The sequence below is a fragment of the Caretta caretta genome, chromosome 1 (assembly GCF_965140235.1).
Source record: "Caretta caretta isolate rCarCar2 chromosome 1, rCarCar1.hap1, whole genome shotgun sequence".
In the NCBI taxonomy this organism is placed as follows: Eukaryota; Metazoa; Chordata; order Testudines; family Cheloniidae; genus Caretta; species Caretta caretta.
The window spans coordinates 255,370,025-255,392,182 of record NC_134206.1 but is presented as its reverse complement, the minus strand read 5'-3'; the positions used below and the strand labels follow the sequence as shown (position 1 = coordinate 255,392,182).

Below are 22,158 nucleotides of genomic sequence, written 5' to 3'. Positions count from 1 at the left end.
GTTTGTTTCTGTTTTCAGATCAAAGGTCTGTTTGGTCCTCAAATGAAACATTCCTTCACCTAGCCAGAAATTCAGATGATGTAAAAATGATCATGTAAGAAGTCACACAAGTTCATAAACATTCGAATGTTTACTACACAGCTACATACTACTAAATGTGGCACCTTAGAGACTAACCAATTTATTTGAGCATAAGCTTTCGTGAGCTACAGCTCACTTCATTGGATGCATACTGTGGAAACTGCAGAAGACATTATATACACAGAGACCATGAAACAATACCTCCTCCCACCCCACTCTCCTGCTGGTAATAGCTTATCCAAAGTGACCACTCTCCCTACAATGAGTATGATAATCAAGGTGGGCCATTTCCAGCACAAATCCAAGTTTTCTCACCCCCCCCCCCCCCCAAACTCACTCTCCTGCTGGCAATAGCTCATCCAAACTGACCACTCTCCTTACAATGTGTATGATAATCAAAGTGGGCCATTTCCAGCATAAATCTAAAGTTTAACCAGAACATCGGGGGGGGGGGGGGGAGGAAAAAACAAGGGGAAATAGGCTACTTTGCATAATGACTTAGCCACTCCCAGTCTCTATTTAAGCGTAAATTAATAGTATCCAATTTGCAAATGAATTCCAATTCAGCAGTTTCTCGCTGGAGTCTGGATTTGAAGTTTTTTTTGTTTTAAGATAGCAACCTTCATGTCTGTAATTGCGTGACCAGAGAGATTGAAGTGTTCTCCGACTGGTTTATGAATGTTATAATTCTTGACATCTGATTTGTGTCCATTTATTCTTTTACGTAGAACCTGTCCAGTTTGACCAATGTACATGGCAGAGGGGCATTGCTGGCACATGATGGCATATATCACATTGGTGGATGTGCAGGTGAACGAGCCTCTGATAGTGTGGCTGATGTTATTAGGCCCTGTGATGGTATCCCCTGAATAGATACGTTGGCAACGGGCTTTGTTGCAAGGATAGGTTCCTGGGTTAGTGGTTCTGTTGTGTGGTATGTGGTTGTTGGTGAGTATTTGCTTCAGGTTGGGGGGCTGTCTGTAGGCAAGGACTGGCCTGTCTCCCAAGATTTGTGAGAGTGTTGGGTCATCCTTCAGGATAGGTTGTAGATCCTTAATAATGCGTTGGAGGGGTTTTAGTTGGGGGCTGAAGGTGATGGCTAGTGGCGTTCTGTTATTTTCTTTGTTCGGCCTGTGCTGTAGTAGGTGACTTCTGGGAAGTCTTCTGGCTCTATCAATCTGTTTCTTCACTTCCGCAGGTGGGTATTGTAGTTGTAAGAATGCCTGATAGAGATCTTGTAGGTGTTTGTCTCTGTCTGAGGGGTTGGAGCAAATGTGGTTGTATCGCAGAGCTTGGCTGTAGACGATGGATCAACCTGGATTTGTGCTGGAAATGGCCCACCTTGATTTTCATACACATTGTAAGGAGAGTGGTCACTTTGGATAAGCTATTACCAGCAGGAGAGTGAGTTTGTGGGTGTGGTTTTTGGAAAAAGAGGCGGGGGGTGAGAAAACCTGGATTTGTGCTGGAAATAGCCAAACTTGATCATCATACTCATTGTAAGGAGAGTGATCACTTTAGATAAGCTATTACCAGCAGGAGAGTGGGGTGGGAGGAGGTATTGTTTCATGGTCTCTGTGTATATAATGTCTTCTGCAGTTTCCACCGTATGCATCCGATGAAGTGAGCTGTAGCTCATGGAAAGCTTATGCTCAAATAAAGTGGTTAGTCTCTAAGGTGCCACAAGTACTCCTTTTCTTTGTGAATACAGACTAACACGGCTGTTACTCTGAATACTACTAAATGTGTAGTCCTAGAAACCACCTATGCCTGTTTTCTGCTAGAGTTGAGTTTTCAACTTTTCCAAAAGTTTCCCACAAGAAATCCAGCTTCTGATATAGTGTAAAACTTCTATCTCTCCCTCCTTACTGAAGGTTGGTCCAATAAAAGATATTACATCAGCCACCTTGTCTCCAACACCCCTCCCTACAACATTTTCCTCTTTCTCCTCTGTTACAATTGAAAACACCACCTTATTCCCAGTCACACAGGCTCAGCCAGGTAGTCTTCTCAAATTCCTCCCAGTAGTCTGTACAAATCTTGCCCCTTTACTCTTTATTCTGTTTTGAGGATATGATCCTTCCCTCACAGTGCCAACAGCTAAAACCTTAACCATGATCTAATGAACTCCCATCTTAACTACTGCTCCTCTGACTTCCCCAACACATCATAAAACTGAGCCGCCACCAGGATGTGCACAACTGTATAGAGAACCACTTAATGATATTGTTGTAACCCTCATTCATTCTTGTCCCCCTTTCCCTCAAATAACTTAAAATCAGAGTTTTCCATCTGTAAGATCTTTTCAGAACGAGGTACAGAGCTGTATAGAACTCTGCCCACAAAGCAACAAAGAGCTGTCCATGCTTTAGCTGCCATGGACATCTCCCTTGTGGAACTGAGAAAGTCTCAGTCTCACAGCTCAAGAATTTTCCACACATGGAGAGTCAGAGACACGCTTATTTCCTGACTGAAAACTGTTTGGGACAGAGACTTGGGATTAAGACATTGGATTGTGACTCTGGAGATCAGCGTTCAGTTTCCTGTGCCATTAGTATTCATTGGACCTTGGGGAAATTCATTTTCTCTCTCTCTCTCTGCTTCAGTTCCCCCGTCTGTTAAAATAGGAATATGTTCTTCCACTATTTTTCTTGTCTGAACAGTAGGACAGTCCTTGGTGCATCCTATCTGTACATACAGCTAAAAGCACAATGGAGCTGCAGTCTTGGGTGGGGTCTTTAAAGCACTCTTTTAAATCAGTGACACTTTTGGGTGAAATAATGTAATATGTAGACCTCCCATCCCACCAAGTTATTCAACTCATAGGTAGAATCATCTCCCCTGTAGTTTTACCTTCCCCGCATCTAGAAAGGAAGCTGTCAGAAGAAGTCAAACTGCAACAATTTAATGTTTCACAAGTTCCAAGCAGGACAGAATTAGAACAGTTTTGAAAAAAGGGTCAGTCATACATTAAGTGGAAAATAAAAATATGCAGACAGCATAAGACCAAGTTCTAAACTGAAACCCTATACTACTTCTAAGCATTTAGTTACAAGAATTCAGAATCACTGAATAATACATTTTGCTCATAACACATGCTACAAGATGGTGGTAGAGTTGTATAGATTATAGCAAGAAACTTCTCAGGCTACACTAGTTTTCTGCAAGTTTCATAGTGTCTTATTTAAAAAAAACAACATTTAAATGGCTTATCAAAAAGGAGTGTGTGTTTTAAATTTAACACTCTAAAATCCCCAGAGTTTCCATAAAGATTATTAGTAAGGGTTTTGTTGAACAGTGACTGTAGTAATATTTGTGAACCTTTGAATTGTTGATTGTCATACAACTCTGTGTTAAGGGCTCTGAACTCTCAGATGATAAACTTACATTTACTACATGGTCCTCTTCAATCCCCAAAAATGGTATATGACAGATTAGCAATGCAAGATGCTTTACTCAAACAAGATGAGTAAATAATTCCTTTAGTTGGAATCGTAAAAAAAAAATACATACTTTAAGATTTCATTTCCACTTCTACAGAGTCACTAGAAAACTGTCAGATAAATATATATTTAAACAGTAATGATGTCTAATGAAGAAAGCTGCTTCAGATCACAGCTGAAGTACCAATGGTTCAGACATACTAGCTGACTAATTTATATTGAATAGTTTACCATACCAACATCAGTTAAACAGGAATAAAAATTTTAGACAAGTGATACCTTTTGACCTTTAATTTCTACAAACACATTTATATCTTCCTTGTACAACTATAGCCACTTAAAAGTAAACTCACATGTTTAGAAATTCTCTGCAGGGACATACGTTTTTAGGAAATACTGCATACAGAATAGTCACATAAAATTTTCGCCATCTTTTACAGGCTGCCAAAAGGTTATTCTTAGCTGCAGAGTCAGCAGATCTTGAATAACTGAGCCTGTGTCATGCATTTAGATCCTGCCCATGCACATCCTTGAAGATGTATGAGAATGCAGCCATTCAAAGGAGTATCAAGGTTGGAAATCTGTCCCTATGCAATTCATTGAGATGACATTTCTCCTGCTTTAAACATAGTCAGTCTTGTTTATTTGTTTAAATAGTACAGTGCTGTGTTTTAAGTAAGAGTGTACTTGAGATACAAATGTAGTGACAAAAAATCTTTATATCTTGGTTATAGGAGATGGTGAATGGTTAAAGCAACAAACTAAACTGGTATGGCATGCAGTTAGACAGCGGCTTTTCTTTAATTGGATCACTCTTCAGTGGTTTCCAACTTCACAGCAAAGAAATTTCTCTCAAGATGACTACGTTTGCCATCCATTACCATATGAATCATGAACCTTGGCTTAATTGAAACTAAGCCATTTCCTTCTATTGTTTTCTAGCTAAAGAGTCACAGGTAGTAAGCGTTCATTTGCAGGTGACAGAGTGATACCTTTAAAATACACCTGAGATTTAGCAGTATTGTCTTTAGTAAAAGATGGCTAAGTTTCAGATATCAACACATCAAAAAAAGTGTCTAAAGTTTGTTCTATGAACTGTGTTGAAATGATGGCCATTAGAAAAAAATCTTTACACAGCTTCACTAAATGAAAAATAGTTTTTCAACCATTAGGCATGAATCATTAAAATCAGTATACCGCAAACATAAAACTTAAAATGCCTTCTATCACAATCCATTTTAAGCATACTTCCCCCCCCCCCCCATCCCCACTTCTGAACATCTCCAGTTCTGTCTCTTGCCAGCCATCACTAACAGAATGCACTGACAGTTTATTATCTGTATAAAAATACAGTTTCAAAAAGCAAAAATATATGAAATTATCAGGCACATCAGAAGATGCCTTTACATAGTTCAAGGATTCCTTATCAAGAGGATGCAGAAACCACTAAGAATGGTAGCTGGCACATCATACATCTAGTACTGCAAAGACTGCCAACTAATTTTTTGCTTTCACATCTTAGTCTTATACTGCAAAAGATTTACAGTAAATGAATATTCAAACATGTATTATCCCTTCATATACATGTACTTGGTTCTACAATTAGTAACATTTCACCAGATATAAAGCATGAATCTAGGTTTTAAATGAACCTTCATACACTGTGCTGTCAGCTTCTTCTGTCCCTTCAGAGGAAAGCAAAAGTTTTCCCATAGCTCTTTAGAAGATAAGCGTTTAAGACATGTGGCTTTGTTGTAGTCCAAAATCTTAGCAGATTCCAATGCCACTGACATAGTATTACGGAAATCAACTAGGTCTCAGTCCTTTAGTCAGACTTATCCTTTTTCTTCCCTGTTAAAGGTACTTTACTTGTGACAGCAGATCCTACAGCTGTAATGCCCCCAGCCACAGCAGAAACGCTTCCTTTAACCAGACTCACTCCCATGGAAGGCACTGCTGTAACAGCTGTTTTGGTCACTTCCAAACTTTTTCCTCCAATCCAGGCTACACCACCAATCGTGGCACCGACAGCTCCCTTTGTTACACTGAAGATTCCACCAGTCACACGAGAAAGCATGCCAGGCTGCTGCTGTGGATGATCTTTCAATGAACCTGAAGGACAAAGTGTAAACATTTGAGTCAGTAATGTTGTGATTAAGCATTTTAAAAGAACACAGTTTATTCATAAGTATTGCTCCTTTTAATGACATGACATATTGTAAGATGCGTATCTTACACGCACTCTTTTTGGCTGCCTGCCTGGAAAGTGCCAGTGTTCCCAGGGTTGGTTCTTATTGAAAGGCGAGATAAATGGAGCAAAGCCTAAGGGTGCCTTGATGCCATTTTTTCACAACACGGATTAACGGACAGTGAGTCTTCCAAGTTTAGATCAAAGGGTACCCAAACTGAGGGTCCCCATAGAATCCTTTGGCTAATCCCCATCTCTTCCCCTTCCCAACTCCCTACCCCCAGTGTCAGTTCCACCTCAGCGCCTGAAGACCTCATTACCTACATGTACACCTCTGCTGGGCTTTGGCTACTGAAAAATTCAATTTTTTGCAGTAGGGCAGTCTCCCCAAGTGACAGAATTTCTATTCAGAACTAGAGCATGGTATCTACGGGGCCTAAGGGAAGCTGAACTAAGGTTATGTTGGGAAGTGGTTGCGGGGAGGATATCCCAGCTGGGGGAGGGGGAAGGGGGGGGGGAGAGAAGGGAGTAAGCTGTTTTGTTTCTTTTTCCTCCCTAATTTTGTTTTGTTTGGGTGGTGGAAGGAAGGAAGGGAGGGAGGAGGATGAGAAGAATAGAAGTTCAGGCCGGTTCTTTGCTCCACCCACCTCCTCCCTATCACCATGCACACACATCCAGTTTGCCTACACTGGGTCCTTATTCTACATTTGGGGGAATTCAACATCCCTAAAGACATTTTAGGAAAGTGCACAGGTGCCCTGAAGTACCCCATACCCCAAAAGGCACTAAGAACTGCAACTAAAGACTTCCAACAGAAAACCCACCAGTTAAAATACACAGGAAAAACTCAAACCAAAAGATCTTGCTATATGTCACCCTATGCCTCCCTCGTTTTTTCTTCCTGGCATTATGCTTAAAGTTTAATTATAAGCTTTGGGGAGCATTACTTTTTGTTAGTATTATCGAAGCGCCTAGAAGTCCCAGTTATGGACCAGGACCCCATTGTACTAGTCAGGGGTGTTGGAACAATCTTTATAGTGGGGGTGCTGAGGATGGAAACCATGTATTTGGTGCTTGTTATTATTACTTCAAACCAGGGGGTGTGGCAGCACCCCCAGCACCACTAGTACAAGGCACCGTACAAACAAAGAACCATGTGTTTTATAAAGCTCCTTACATCTTCTAAATGTTGCATAAGCAGCCCATATTCTGTACTTATGGTACGACTAAATATTCTCAAACTAAGAGGAAGCTTTAGAGTTATAGGAAAACATCCTAAACTAGATTGCGCTTCTATAAGCTTAAAATTGGAAATCCATCCTCATTATCCTCCCACATTTAAGTATTCCAAGTTTCTAAATGTAAGCTTTGAGATGAAGAGAGAAAGACAGAGTAAACTTACAGTGGAAATGCTAACCCAACCTTAACTATAGAAGCATGTTATCGTCTATAAACAGAGGACTTTTTGAGCAGTTTGCAATTTTCAACACTATTAGATGCTGGGTTAGAAAAGCTTCCACACATACACCTGACAAATAGCCTAGTCTCACCATACAGAAAGGCACCGAGAGCATTTGTTTGCATGGTATTTTCAGCATCTGGAATTTACTCCATTAATACCACAGTAAAACTAAGAATGTTCCAAAGCAGCATTCTACAGTGCCAATATTTACCTCCCACAGTACTCAGTCCTCACCAAGTCTATTGCTCTTCTTTCTCTGACACGTTTCAGAGACAGCAGGGCACCAACAAAGGGCCACAGTAATGAAGTAGTTCAGGAGCTACATAACTCTTATGATAAGGTAGCGGAAGAAAGAAATTTAACTGTGTGGGAAATAAGCAACACACAGAGAAGTGAGCAAGTGAATGGTGGTGAGTGGAACCAAGAAAAAAGAGAGATGCAAAGAGGAGCTAAACAGTAAGTAGGGCAGAAATGACTGGGAACAAACAATCAAGGAAATAGAGAGCACATGCAGGAAAACAAGTGAATGAGGAGTAGGGCAGGGAGAACAATGAGCATCTCCCCAGGCAGTCACTCTCAGACTGCTCCACCAACAGGACTCAGCCCTGACTTGGAACAGTTAGAATATAGTTCAGTTTTCAAGGCCTCACTGCCAGTAGAAATGATGAGTTTTGTGATGTGGACATTTATGCACTAGGAAATGAACGGAGATCTATAACTCATTTCACATATGGCACAGAATAGTCAATGATAATGCTTTTAGTCAGTACTGACCCGGGCGAGAGTCAAACCAGTGAGTTAGGCCACGTCTACACTACATTTATGTCAGCAAAAAACTTATGTTGCTCAAGGGTGTGAAAAAAACACCCCGGCATAAGCGGTAGTGTACAGAGCACTGCATCAGTGGGAGCGCCGCTACCGCTGCTCGTTGGGGGGAGTTTTATTATGTTGATGGAGAGCTCTTAAGGTGGTGCAGCTGCATCAGTACAGTGGAGACATAGCCTTAGAGATGTAAGTTTCTATATCCATTATAAATGTCCCTAGAACACTTCAGACAAGAGGTGCTCTCTCAGTATTGGAAACAACTGCGGTAAAAAAAAGAGCAGAGGGGCATGGTAGCCTCTATTTGGGCATTAAAATGCTGCCAGCTTGAATTAACCTTTCTAGCAGGGTGGGAGATTCACTTACAGTTGTAAGACGTTTACAAGAAGTAAAGAGGGAGAAATTAAACTTAAAATAAAAAAATAAAAAAACCCACCATGAGTCACACGGCAAAGAGAGCACATTTTGATTAAGACTCAACATCTCAGACCCTGGTCAATCCGTCGGGGAGATATTCAAGGTTCAGAATTGCTTAATACAAGGATATTATGTGGCATATTTAATACTAAATCTTTTTTCAATATACAAGATACTTGAAGTTTCCTAGATTGAAAGAATAGTTTGTCAAGTTCGGGGCAGGGGAGAGGGAGGGAGAATAAAATAAAATCATTTACATTTCGATTGCAGTCTGTTGGTATCCTACAGTAACAAACGATTCTTATGACAGGAGGAGTTCTAGATCTTGTAACAAGAGGTCAAAAAGGTAGTTTGACTAACTCTCCTTCTCAACAACATTAATGTGTTTAGAGTGAGTAGGAAAAGGGCGTTTGCCACACTGAAGCTAGTTATTGAAATTTGCTATTGACTCATAACTCATAATAGAGATTAACATTAGAAGGAAGGGCCATAACAGTCCCGATCACAACCACCCAGAAAGATGCTATTAAATGTATTTGCCGAAAAAGGAACAGCAAAGAAGTTGGTATCCTACTTTCCTCAAGGTTCTTTATCAATAGGCTTTTGACTAAGGATTTGCCACCTAATTTCACTTGAGTACATGTGTTAGTACAACCATGTAGTTTTAACAGTGGAAACAACGTTATTTCATTTCTTCCTGTGCTGTATGTTAGATATGCAGCCATGACTAATATTCCTCACAGTTACTGGCATTTTCTAGATCTGTTCCATGAAGCTTACTGTTTCTCACTGGCCTTGTTTCTGATCACTACAATGAAGAAAAATACACAGAACATTCCTAAATTAATTCTAAGCAGAAAATGTATAAGCACATAGCACCTGTTCAAGATGTTGGCTCTACCAATCATGCAGAACAATCAGCTGCCTACAGAACAAAGGCTTCCAGTGAGGGCTGGTGTAAAATGACTGCAGTCTGCAAAGGGTATTTATATTTTCCAGTTTGCAGAGAGCACTAGACATATTAGAACCAACACTGCTCTACACAATAAACACTTCACAATTCTGTAGTACTTTTCACCCAGAAATCTCATAACCAGCCTCTCTTCTTTGAGTGCTTGTTCATGTCAATTCCAATCAGGTACATGCGCAGTAGCCGGAAGATTTTTCCGCTAGCAGCATCCGTGGGGTTGGCCTGGGTGCCCCCTGAGTGGGGCCTTCATGGCACCCAATAAAAGGGCCCTGCTGACCCGCCACCCCCTCAGTTCCTTCTTACCGCCAGTGACAGCAGCTGGAACTTCCTCTTTCTCTTGCTTCGGCAAGCAGCTTAGCAGTACTTTCGGATTTTGCTTTCAACAGTTAGTTCTAGATGGTTAGTATAGCGTAGTTAGTTCACTTATAGGTTTCAGTTACGGGGGATTCCCCCCTTCATTTGTCACTGGGGCATGCCACGATCCCTGGGCTTCAAGACTTGCCAGGACCGCGCGAAGCACATGCCTAACAGTGATCCCCACACCTCCTGTTTACGGTTTCTGGACGAGGGTCACCAAAAAGACTGCTGTAAGTTCTGTTGTGAATTCCGACTGAGAACTCTTGAAGAGAGGGAGCAGCGGCTTAAAATCCTCCTCATGGAGGCAGCTCTGCAACTTCAGTCGGACCCAGGTGCCGGGGATCCCACTCCCAGTACGTCTTTGGCACAGAGCACTCCAGTGCCATCTTCCTGGAGTCTTCCAGAGCTGGGGCAAAGACAGACAAGACACTGCCCAGGAGGCTCGGCACAGTCATGAAGTCTCTCAGGAGCACTCCAGCCTTCGGCACCAGTCCCAATGGCTGGCGCAGAAGAAGAGGATGGAAAAAGGCCGATCCCCCTTGGCAAGATCCAGGGACCAGCCATCTGTGGCACCTCAGTCGGGCCACGGTTCTGAAGCTCACAGTGGGGCTACGTCGACTCCTGCCCAAGTGAGGCAGTCAAGTCCGGGCCCATCACACTCACTGAACCCCTCACCAGAGGCTTTTGAGATGGCACAGGACCTGCTGAGACTCACGGCGCCATTCTTGTCCCCAAGGCAGGAGGATGCCCCGGCACCACAGGCTCCATCCCAGCACTCCGTTCAGTCAAAGGAAAAGCCGGTGATGTCGTCATACTGATCCCCATCACCCGCCGATGCCAGCGCCTCCATCCAGGGAGCGCAGTCGGTCCCCAGGCTCCCAACGCTCTACAATGAGAGGTGCAGCGCTGCCCTGGATCTCCTATTCTGAAACAGGAGAGTCGGAGTCGTACCGCTCTGACTATAGTAGGAGCAGACGGTCCAGCTCAAGGCACCATAGAAGGTCCTGCCTGATGCAGTGGCCCTCACAATGGCAGAGCCTGGCTCTTTTGGACTCCGTGGGCTTTCCATCAAGGCCAGGGTCAGAGCCAAGGATCCCGCTCAGGAGCTGCATCAGTGGCGTCCGCAATGTTTGTTCCGCCATGACGGCATCAACGCTGTCGGCCGTGACACCATCATCGGCACCAACTGTAGCGCCACCCTCGACACTGGAGGTGTCAGCGGCTCATTGCAACAGTGCTGGCTGCACCTTCGGCACCAGCATCGTCACGAAGACCCCGGTGCAGATGCTACGCCAGGTGTCTGCACTGGCCCGGGATCCGACATCGGCACCAATACCCACAACCCTTCACGGCACTGGGACCGGGCCAACCGACCACAATCCCCTCGGGGTCACAAGATCCCTCGGGTGGGGATGGTAGAGAGCAGCCTCCTCCTCTGGCTCCTCCTCTTCACCAGATGAGGCCCTTCCGTAGCCCCAGCTCTGGAAGACTCCAGGATGTTAAAGCAGTTGCTGTGCCAGGTCCCCCAGGGTCTGGGCAATAAGGCGAAGGAAGTGGTAGATGCAGATCCTATGGCTGACATCCTGGCCCCCTCTGGCCCTTCCTGTATCGCCTTACATTTATAAAGACAATTATGGACATGACTAAATTCACGGAGTTGCTCCCCTCAGACTCCGAAAGCCGAATTTTCAGCTTTGGTCGAGGAGTGGAGACGGATATCCAGGGCGTCCCTGCAGGCAGCACTTGATGGCGCAGATGCTGCCACCAGGGTTATGGCCACAGGCGTAGCCATGAGAAGGGGCTCATGGCTCCAGGTTTCTGCTGGACTCCATAGGGGAGACCAGACTTTACAAGACCTGCCTTTTGAGGGGGAGACTCTTTTTTCTGAGAAAACGGACAAGAGGCTAAACAGCCTAAAGGACTCCAGAGCCACCTTCAGGTCCTTGGGCCTCTATACACCGTCAACGCAGCAGAGACACTTCCGTCCACAGCCTCCTCAGAAGTTCAGTCACCAGAACCGCCAGGACGGGTCCAGGAGGAGAAACAGGACCAACAGGAGAAGGCCACGTCAACCCTCTGGCCACGGCTTGGGACACCCCAAGCTGGTCTTCAGGGCCCAAACCGGCCTTTTGAAGGCATAGTCTGGGATGGTGTACCACAAAGACTGGATCCACCCCGCCTTACCTTCTCGTCCCACTACCCCCTTTCTACTGGGCACGATCCCGTATCACCTCAGACTGCTGGGTGCTCCGCATGGTAGAGGGGATACCCCATCCAATTCTGTGCCCTCCTGCCCTTCCACCCCCACTTCTCTGTCCCTCTTCAGGGACCCTTCTCACGAGCAGCTCCTTATCCAGGAAGTGCAGTCACTCCTATCTTTAGGGGCAGTGGAAGAGGTTCCTCAGTAGCACTGGGGCAAGGGCTTTTATTCCCGTTATTTCCTAATACCAAAAGCCAAAGGCAGCCTCAGGCACATCCTGGACCTGCGAGAACTCAACAAATTCAGGAAGGAACTCAAATTCCTCATGGTCTCGTTGACCTCCATCACCCCTTGGATCTAGTAGACTGGTATGCTGCCCTCGACTTGAAGAATGCTTACTTTCATATTGCGATCACTCAGCCCCACAGGAAGTACCTCAGGTTTGTGGTGAACAATACCCACTACCAATTTACCATTCTTCTGTTCGGCCTGTCAGCAGCACCTCAAGTCTTCACCAAGTGGAAGCTCAAGTCAAATTTATCAGGGCCACCTTCGACAATCTCCTTCTAAAACAAAAGAAAATCAACTTTGTCCCCCGGTCAGAGAATAGAGTTTATTGGGGCAGTACTGGACTCAATCCAAGCCAGGGCATACCAGCTGGAAGCGAGGTTCCAAACCCTGGCCAGTATCATTCTAGGTCTCAGACAGTTTCCCACAACCACAGCAAGAAACTGCCTGAAGCTTCTGGGACACATAGCTTCCTATACCTACATGGTGCAGCATGCCAGACTCAGGCTCCAACTGCTCCAGTCATGGTTATCATCGGTGTACTGACCAGCCCAGGACAGCTGGGACAGGATCGTGACCCTGCCTCACCTGGTCCTCGACTCCCTCCTGTGGTGGCTCGACCCTCAGGAGGCGTGCTCAGGAGTCCCCTTCTCCAGTTCAGTCGTCTCTTTTGCTAATGATGGACACATCAGACTTGGGAGCACATCTAGGAGACCGCAGGACTCAGGGTCTCTGGTCTCAGGCGGATCTGGCTCTCCACATCAACGTCAGAGAGCTGAGAGTGGTGCGCCTGGCGTGCCAGACCTTCCGGGCATACTTAACGGGACAATGTGTATCAGTTATGATGGACAACACAAGGGCAATGTTCTATATCAACAAACAGGGGGGTGCAGGCTCCTCTCCCCGGGCCAGGAAGCCCTCATGTTGTGGGACGTATGTAGAACATTCAACACACCTACAGCGTCTGACTTCCCTGGGGTACAGAATAAGCTGGCGGACCACCTCAGCAGGTCCTTTCACAGCCACGAGTGGTCCCTTCACTCGGATGTCACGAATTCAATCTTCCAGAGGTGGGGATTTCCCCAAATAGACCTATTCACCATGCAATGCAACAGGAAGTGCCAGCAGTTCTGCTCCTTCCAAAATCACAGCCTGGGCTCCAGAGCAGACACATTCCTCCTCCCATGGGGAGGTTGTCTCCTATATGCCTTTCTGCCCATACCGCTTGTTCACAAGGTACTCCTCAAGATCTGGAGGGAATGAGCTCAGGTCATATTGATAGTGCTGGCGGGGCCAGGCTGGAGCTGATACACATCTCTCCTAGATATGTCCGCAGAAGCTCCAGTTGCCCTGCTGCTATCCCCAGACCTTCTGACAAAATATCATGGTCGTCTCCAACATCCGAGTCTCAGGTTCTGCACCTCATGGCATGGAAGCTCCATGGCTGAACCTGGTGGAGCGTCCCTGTTCAGATCAGGTTAGACAAGTCCTCCTTGGCAGCAGGAAACCCTGTACGAGAGCTACCTACCTTGCCAAGTGGAAGAGATTTTCAATCTGGTCAGCACAGCACCATTCGTTCCCAACACTGGCCTCGGTGCCGCTTATTCCGGACTACCTCCTCCATCTGAAGCAGCAAGGGCTTTCAATATCATCAGTAAGGGTTCACTTGGCTGCCATCTCGGCCTTCCACCTAGGCGTGGAGGGCCGCTCTGTCTTTACTAACCCGATGGTCAACCGGTTTCCAAAAAGGACTCGACAGGCTATATCCTCATGTCCAGCAGCCTGTCCCAGCTTGGGACCTCAACCTGGTCCTTTCTAGACTCATGGGACCGCCCTTTGAACCCTTGGCGTTGTGCTCCCTGCTCTACCCCTTTTACAAGGTCGCATTCCTGGTAGTGATAACCTCGGCCAGGAGAAGTGTCTGAACTTCAGGCCCTCACATCAGAGGCCCTACACTGTGTTCTATAAGGACAAGGTTCAGCTCAGACCTCATCCTGCTTTCCTACCAAAGGTTGTATCACAATTTCACATCAACTACGACATCTTTCGCCTGGTATTCTACCCTAAGCCGCATTCTAGTGGCAGGGAACAGAGACTTCAGTCACTGGATGTCCATAGGGCACTAGCCTTCTACATTGAGAGAATGAAGCCGTTCAGAAAATCGGTCCAGTTATTCGTGGGGGTGGCGGGCAGAATGAAAGGTCTGCCTGTGTCGTCACAATGCATTTCATCATGGAGCACATCCAGCATTTGTAAGTGCTACAACCTGGCGGGGGTTCCTGCACCTCCAATCACTGCGCATTCCACCAGGGCGCAGGCTTCATCAACAACGTTCCTGGCTCAGGTTCCCACTCAGGAAATCTGCAGAACGGCAACGTGGCCTTCCATTCACACTTTCACCACTCACTATGCGATTACTCAGTATGCCAGAGAAGATGCAGCCTTTGGTAGAGCAGTGCTCCAGTCAGTGGATAACTCTGACCCCGCCTCCTGAACTTGGGCTTGAGAGCCACCTGACTGGAATTGACATGAACAAGCACTTGAAGAAAAAACAGTTACCTTCTCATAACTGTTGTACTTCAAGATGTGTTGTTCAGGTCCATTCCAATACCCTACTTCCTACCCCTCCGTCGGAGTAGCCGGCAAGAAGGAACTGAGGGAGTGGCTGGTCGGCAGGGCCCTTTATTGGGCACCATGAAGGCGCAACTCCAGGGGGCACCCAGGCTGACCCCACGGATGCTGCTAGGGGAAAAGTCTTCCGGCTATTGCGCACGTGCACGCACCTGATTGGAATGGACATGAACACCACTTCTCAAAGAACAGTTACGTTTGTAGAATTTGGAAGCCCTTTATGCCATCGCTTTACAAAAGACCTTACAAAAGACGCTTGGTCAAGTGACCTTAGAACTAAGCCTTTCCTCAAAAGAGAAGCCTGCCAAGAAATTCTTAGAGAACTGATCTTCATGCCAAGACTGAAACTGGCAGGCATCCATGTTTGGCCATCTCTTTAAAGTGATGATTTTTTAGAATTGCATCAGATATGAAGGCCCCATATGACATGTAAGGCCAGAAAAGTTCTTCAGGACAACTTAAACATTTAATTACAGAAGCTGCATAAGTACATAAACTATGAAGTCTGCACTGGAAACCGAAAGGTCATCCTCAGAACTTTTGCCCTGCTTAGAAGTTCTATTTCCTCCCCCCACTCCAATTAACATCAGCCATGTGAGCACTAGTTTAGGGTCCAATTCTGACACCCATGCACAGGTTAAGAAATTCCTTTCCTCGCAGACAGTCCTACTGAAGTCAATGGTAACACTCACAGAATAACACCAGAACATAGCCCACTAAGATTTAAGATACAAAAATGAAACTGACATCGTAAAATGAAAGTCCAATGAATCCAATGGATTTCACTTTCATAACAGAGAGAGTAAGTAATATCATGCCTTCATGATTAAGACTGAATTGATTTGATTGGGAAACCATTTGTAATAAATATTTTTACTCAACTAATTGGGGTGTTTATAGCTAGTTCAAATTGGCATTTTTTCAAGTTAGACTTTTTTTAAAAAAATCCCTAAAATACCTGCAAGATTTTTATTTACCATTTCATACATTTTCTCCCCTCTGACCAGTTCTGTCAACCCAAATACAAGGTTACACAGGGGAAAACCCCCCGCAAGTGTTTATTCTCTTCCTTACGTTCAGTCTGAACATCTTTACCCTCCATACTCCGTTTTGGGAGGGGGGGGGGAAGGGGGGAAAACGGGGGGAGAGAATAGCATTCCTCTCTGCAATCCTCCTCCTCAGCCATCTTTTTGTTAACAAATGAGCAGTTTCTCTCTCTGTTCCGTCAGTTCATCTTCTACTCTTTCCCCTTCACCCTTATCCAGTTTTGGCAGTGCTTTAATTTCTTCCTCTCTCTCTCCCCCTCCCATCTCTCTACTCAGTTGATGTCCACAAAATAGAGTGTTGCCAGATTGAGACATTAGTTTATGACAAAAGGGATGAAGAGATGAGTTTACCTTAAGTAATTCAAGAATTTTTGGAGAAAGATCAAAATACCATTGTTAAATTGGGAATCTGTCTGACTTGCTCAAGATAATGAATGTAGGAAGCTGAGAAAAGCACAGCTGTCTTATTTTTCTTCCACAAAGACCGAAAGTTAACTTGAGCTATCCCATGTACACAATTTGAGCAGGACATTTAAATACAACCCATTCTCTATAGACTTAAAAACAACAGTACAGTAGAACCTCAGGAGTTACAAACACCAGAGTTACAAACTGACTGGTCAACTGACTGGGGGGTGGGGTGGGGTGGGGGAGAAGAGGACCAAAAAATTCAAGTACAGGCCTGTATTAAACTACTAAAAAAAAATAGAGAAAATTTAAAAAAGATTTGACAAGGTAAGGAAACTGTTTCTGTGCTTGTTTCATTTAAATTAAGATGGCTAAAAGCAGCATTTTTCTTCTGCATAGTAAAGTTTCAAAGCTATATTAAATTAATGTTCAGTTGTAAACGTTTGAAAGAACCACCATAATGTTTTGTAACACCTCCATTCCCGAGGTGTTCGTAACGGAGGTTCTACTGTACATCTTTAAAAACTAAAATTTGGGTACAACATGCTACAGCAGGGGCGGGCAAACTTTTTGGCTTGAGGGCCACATCGGGTTTCCAAAAGCGTATGGAGGGCCGGTTAGGGGAGGCTGTGTCTCCCCAAACAGCCAGGCGTGGCCCAGCCCCCACCTCCTATCCAGCCCCCGCCGGCTCCCCCCAGGACTCCTGCCCCATCCAACCTCCCGTCCCATGACGGCCCCCCCGGGGACTCCTACCCCTGCTCCCTGTCCCCTGACCACCCTTGGACCTCCCACCCATGACTGCCCTCTGCCACCCCATCCAATCCCCCTTCTCATTCCTGACTTGCCCCCCTGCCCCATCCAACCCCCCCACCCTTCCTGACTGCCCGCCCGGGACCCCTGCCCCCATTCCCCGCCCTCTCACCAACCCAACCCCTATCCACACCCCTACCCCCTGATCACCCCCCCCCCAACTCCCCTGCCCTCTATCCAACACCCCGGCCCCCTTACCGCACTGCCTGGAGTACCGGGGGCTGATGGCTCTACAGCCACCCCGCCCAGAGCACCGGGTCAGACTGCAGCTCTGCAACTGCGCTGCCCAGAGCATTGCGTGCTGAGGCTGAGGGGGAGGGGGAGGGGGGACAGCAGGGGCGGGGCCAGGGGCAAGCCTCCCAGGCCAGGAGCTCAGGGGCCGGGGAAGAGGGTCCTGCAGGCCGTGGTTTGCTCACCTCTGTGCTAGTGCATAGGCTTGACAGTGGGGATTGTAAACAGGTCTCAGAACATCCTACCCACCTTCCTTTTCCTTATAGCTAGGAAGGAAGTCTCAAGACTTTGCTGCTGTAACATGGGTTTGCAGTATGGAAGAGGTTGAGAACCACTGTGCTAGGGAATCAATTTGCTTTTCTTCCCCTGCCAGCCCTGCATTTTGTACCGATTACCCCTCACTACTGTTACCAATAGGACAATATTAACCCACTGGACCCCCTTCTTTCTATAGTTAGGAGGCACTACTAAATAGCAAACAAAAACTTATTTCATTTTAAATGCGTAACTAATGCTGTAAGAAAGTTGTGATTTTTTGGTCCAAAAGTTGTGGCCAGTTTGTTAAAGTTGCAGTTTGAGGTGTGTGCAGGACCTGAACTATTGTTCTGTAACTGCCTAGATGTTGAGTTGGCAGCAGGGTCTTTACCCTCTAAAAGGAGCTGGATACCCTGCCCCCCATTCCTCCAATCCCCAGGTTAGGTGTGGGGGACGGACGGACGACAAACACCTGTACCCCAGAGCCATCCCCAGAGAGCCTTGGAGGTCCTGTGGGGTGGGGACTGGCACCACTGGAGCTCCCCTATCCCAGCCCTGTGCAGGCAAAAAGCCCCAGCTCCTACCTGGCCTCACTTGTTGGGACCTCCCCAAGCTCATCCCTTGGCGAGACTGGGCAGCCATAAAAGGCAAAGTCCTTAAGGTCACAAAGGACCACTGCTGCTTGGTGGGCCCAGCTTGCACCATCTAGCAGCGGCAGAACTGCACGTAGGCAAAATGCGAGGCTAGTGCCAGCAGGGCCATTCAGCACAAAACCAAGCCAGCAAGCAGAGCCAGCCCTATCTTCCTCATCTGCCTCATGATAAAGGGGTGGGTGAGCCAAATGTAAGTGGCATTGAAACCTCCTGCACCAGGCCGCAATGCCACTCAGTTTTCTTACAGCCTTAGCTTTTTCTACAACCTAGAAAAAGCCTGCACACAAATATAGCTTTCGAGTACTATTATATTTTGAAGCATGACTAAAGAACATGGGATTCTGGGTTCAGTGTTTGCCACTCAGTGATCTCCAGAGCAAGTATGCTCGGATTGTGAGGAAAACAACCCAGCACAACAGAGACAACCTGGCTGCTCCAAAAGTGTTTGGTTTTAGGAGATTACATGCCAGACAATTCTACAAACAGAACTCAGTTAATAATTCTGCTGATGTGCAACCAAGAAAAAAATCCAGCTCACTCGCCTACAGCCATATTTCTCCTCTGCAGCACTAACAGAAGAAAAAGCTCATCAGAATAAGTGAACAGATTTGATTTTGGTTAAAGTCAACAGATATTGAATAAGATGCTTTTATATCATCAGATTCCAAAACTGGTCATCAGCTTTAATGTTTGTCTCAATGATTCCTGAATCAGACGTATTTTAACAAGATCTTTTTCTTTAAGCTGCCAGCCCTTCAAATACAGCCTAGGATCTGAAAGTCAAACTGAGCTCTTTCCATCTCACACATTAACACTAGTAATAAAGGTTCAACTGGCAAATTGTGCTCTCAGTTACAATAATGCAAACTCAGTCTTAAAACTATGCCTTTTAATACTTGTGCAACCTCACTGCCTTCAATGGGTTTGCACTGGGCAATAAATTTTACTTAGTAAACAATTCTGTTGTTGTGCAGACAGAATAGAAGTCAACTCACTCAATCTTAAATGTGTTAGTTCTTCAGGGCTAGCAGCAATAAAAGAATGTCATTAAAACAAATTAGAGTACTTAACTTAATCCTTGCGTGCAGGGATAAATTATTCTCACAGTCATTCTTTTCAGAAATGCACTGCTCTTCAGCTCATTTTCTTACCATCAAATAAAAAGATAACAGAAACTTTGTATCTACCTTCTGGTGGTTCGTCATTAAGGTATGAAGGAACTTCCTCTTGATTTTTGTCAGTTTGATTCATTATTGCCTAAAAAAGAAATTCACATCTACTGTATATCATTTCTGGCAAAATCTGAAACAATTTTAAAATTTAAATACATGCACATAAAAGTTCCCTCAAAAGGACCCTCTTTTCTGTATGAGATAATAAGCAAACAGCATATTCATTACTATTTTTATCGATGGCTGCGGGTTCAGATTCATCTCCCCAATTTCAATACTGGTGAAGAGTCCTAGAAAATGGAGTCTTTAAGCATAGAACAGGGTCAGACGACACAGTGCAAGCCTCCTTGCCTCACTAGCATGTCTCAACCCTGCCTTGGAGGGATTGCCTTAGACTTGCTGGAGAAAAGGGGTGGGCGTGAAGAAGCCAATGGGATACTGCAATACCTGGCTATAAATTACAGAAGAACAAATTAAATGGTAGAGGTGCAGGAGAGCATACTATATCCAAGAGATTCTTTAGAACTTAGAGAGACAATTTAAGTGATAGGGAACATACAGCAGAATTTGAATGGGTAAAAATTCCAAGTCATAAAAATACACCAGTAGGTTCTATACTGGATTCCTGATTAAGAGAGGCAGCAACAGTAATAATGGGCTATTTTAAGCATCTGCACAAAGACCCATCAAGTTGCTTCTCTATGCCTTAAACAATTGCTTTTCGGACCAGCTAGTTCTAGCGCACACTGAGAGGTCCATCTCAGTCTTAAGTAAGGATTTTATTCAAGTAGCAACCACAGTTGAGCCCCCTAATAGCAACCACAATATAAATAAGTTAGATACTCTCAAACATCATACCAATAATGAGTATTGAATTTCAGAAAGTGCACTATCTAGTCAAGAAAGACTCTAAACTGGAAAGTAAAATTAGAGTCCTTAGACTTGTCATGGAGGCTACTAAAGCATACCTCTCAGAATACACACATACCTTTAAAGAGAAAAGGAACTAGGAAGGCAAGAAAAAAAATAAGCCGTAACTATGGTTGGCTAAATGGCACGGATCAAGGGATATTTGAGCTAAACAGATATCCTTCAGAAAGTGGAAATCCAAACCTGGAAGACAATAGAAATGAGCATAAGCTATAGCAGATGAAATGTAAAACTGCAATTAGGAGGGCTAAAAGGAACTTGTAGTGCAATAGCTGAAGTATATAGATCAGAGGACTGCAGTTTGTGAGATGCTACGCCCATAGGAAGCAACTGAAGCTCATAAGGACGCTGTAGAAAAGCAAAGTTATTTCTTTGCATGATTCTTCACTACAGACTATGTTGACAAGACAGATACCTGACAAAAGTAGGTCTGAGGTAACAAAGATGAGGTAATATAAGAGACAAACATTCACAGAGAAGGTGTTACAATACACAGAAACTAAGAGAGAAGTCAATAGGCCCAGATGTTATACATCCAAGAGTTCTGAACGAACGACGAATTGCTAATGAAGGTGCTGTAACAAATTGCAATCTTTAGGAGCAGTTACCCTGAGAGAACTGAAAAATAGCTTTAAAAAAAAAAATAGATGCTATGGCAGATATTGAGAACTACTGACTAGTAAATCTTTCAGTACTTGGCAAACTGATTGAAGTGATAATTAAAATCAGAATTAGAGACCAACCAGATGAACATATGATAGACCAATCAGCTTACCTTCTATAAAAATAATGCCTTTCTAAGCTATCAGAATCCTTTGAACGCATCAACTAAATAGTGTCTAAAGGAGAACCAGCTGAAACTGTTTGGCCTTTCAAGAACTTCTGTAAAAGATCCTCACAAGAGACTGGTAAAGAAATTACAGAGTCACATGGTTGCTTTTTAACCTTACTGCCAGGTATTAGAAACTGGCTAAGGAGACAAAACGGAGAATAGGAATAAATGGACAGTTTTGAACATGGCAAAAAGATTAGTAGCAGGGGGCCACAAGGTTTAATGCCAGGACTACCTGTTTAAATATATGTACTAATGAACAGAAAAAGGTGGTGACCAGTGAGGTAATAAGTTTCACAGATAATTTGTTGCATTATGATAGCACCTATCAGCCCCAAAAAAGGATCAGAGTACCACTGTGCCAGGCATGGGTACAAACATGAAACAAAGACAATCATGCCTGTCCCAAAGAGCTCAAACTATACATGACAGACAGGAAACAAAGTTCGACAAAATAGACAGATGGGGTGGGGAGAAGTACGACAAAGAGGTAACTAAGTGAACAGCTATACAAAGTTTAGGTTAGTTGGAACTAGAAGATAACTAAGAACTTCAGATGGACCTGACAAAGGTAGGTGAACAGGCAGAAAGTTGGGAGATGAATTTCAGACTAGAAATTCCTAGTCTAAAGATGAAGCATAAAAGAAAGGATAGCAGTATATAAAATAAGAGGTACAGAAAAGGTAAAAAGATGCTTTTATTGTCCTTCATATAATAAAAGAAGGAAAGTATGTTCAGTGAAACAGAATAGCAGCAAATCTGAAACTGACAAGGAAAAACCTTGTGGGGGGAAAAAAAAAAAGCACAGTTAACCTGTGGAACACCCTGCCACTAGGAATCTTTGAAGCAAAGAGCCAAATAGGATTTTTTTTTAAGTCAGATATTTCTATGGATAATGAGTATCTAGTGCTACATTCAACAGCGGTAAAACAATATTGTTTTAGTGGGATATAAACCATGAA

At 44.6% G+C, this 22,158-nt stretch overlaps 1 protein-coding gene across 6 annotated transcripts in view; it reads right to left on the bottom strand.

Moving 5' to 3' along the window:
• Positions 1-2,970: 2,970 nt before the first annotated feature.
• Positions 2,971-22,158, bottom strand: part of TMEM263 (transmembrane protein 263) — a 33,431-nt gene continuing 14,243 nt past the window's right edge. For 4 of the 6 annotated variants that reach the window (XM_075123419.1, XM_048832294.2, XM_048832277.2 and 1 more), the window contains 2 exons: positions 19,450-19,519; positions 2,971-5,636 (listed from right to left, as the gene is read on the bottom strand). In XM_075123419.1, coding sequence (XP_074979520.1) covers positions 5,350-5,636; positions 19,450-19,513 — 351 coding nt within the window. In that variant the 5' untranslated portion in view covers positions 19,514-19,519 and the 3' untranslated portion in view covers positions 2,971-5,349. Of the gene's footprint in view, positions 5,637-19,449; positions 19,520-20,422; positions 20,548-22,158 lie in introns of all 6 variants that reach the window. The other 2 variants (XM_075123416.1, XM_048832268.2) reach the window with 1 other exon arrangement.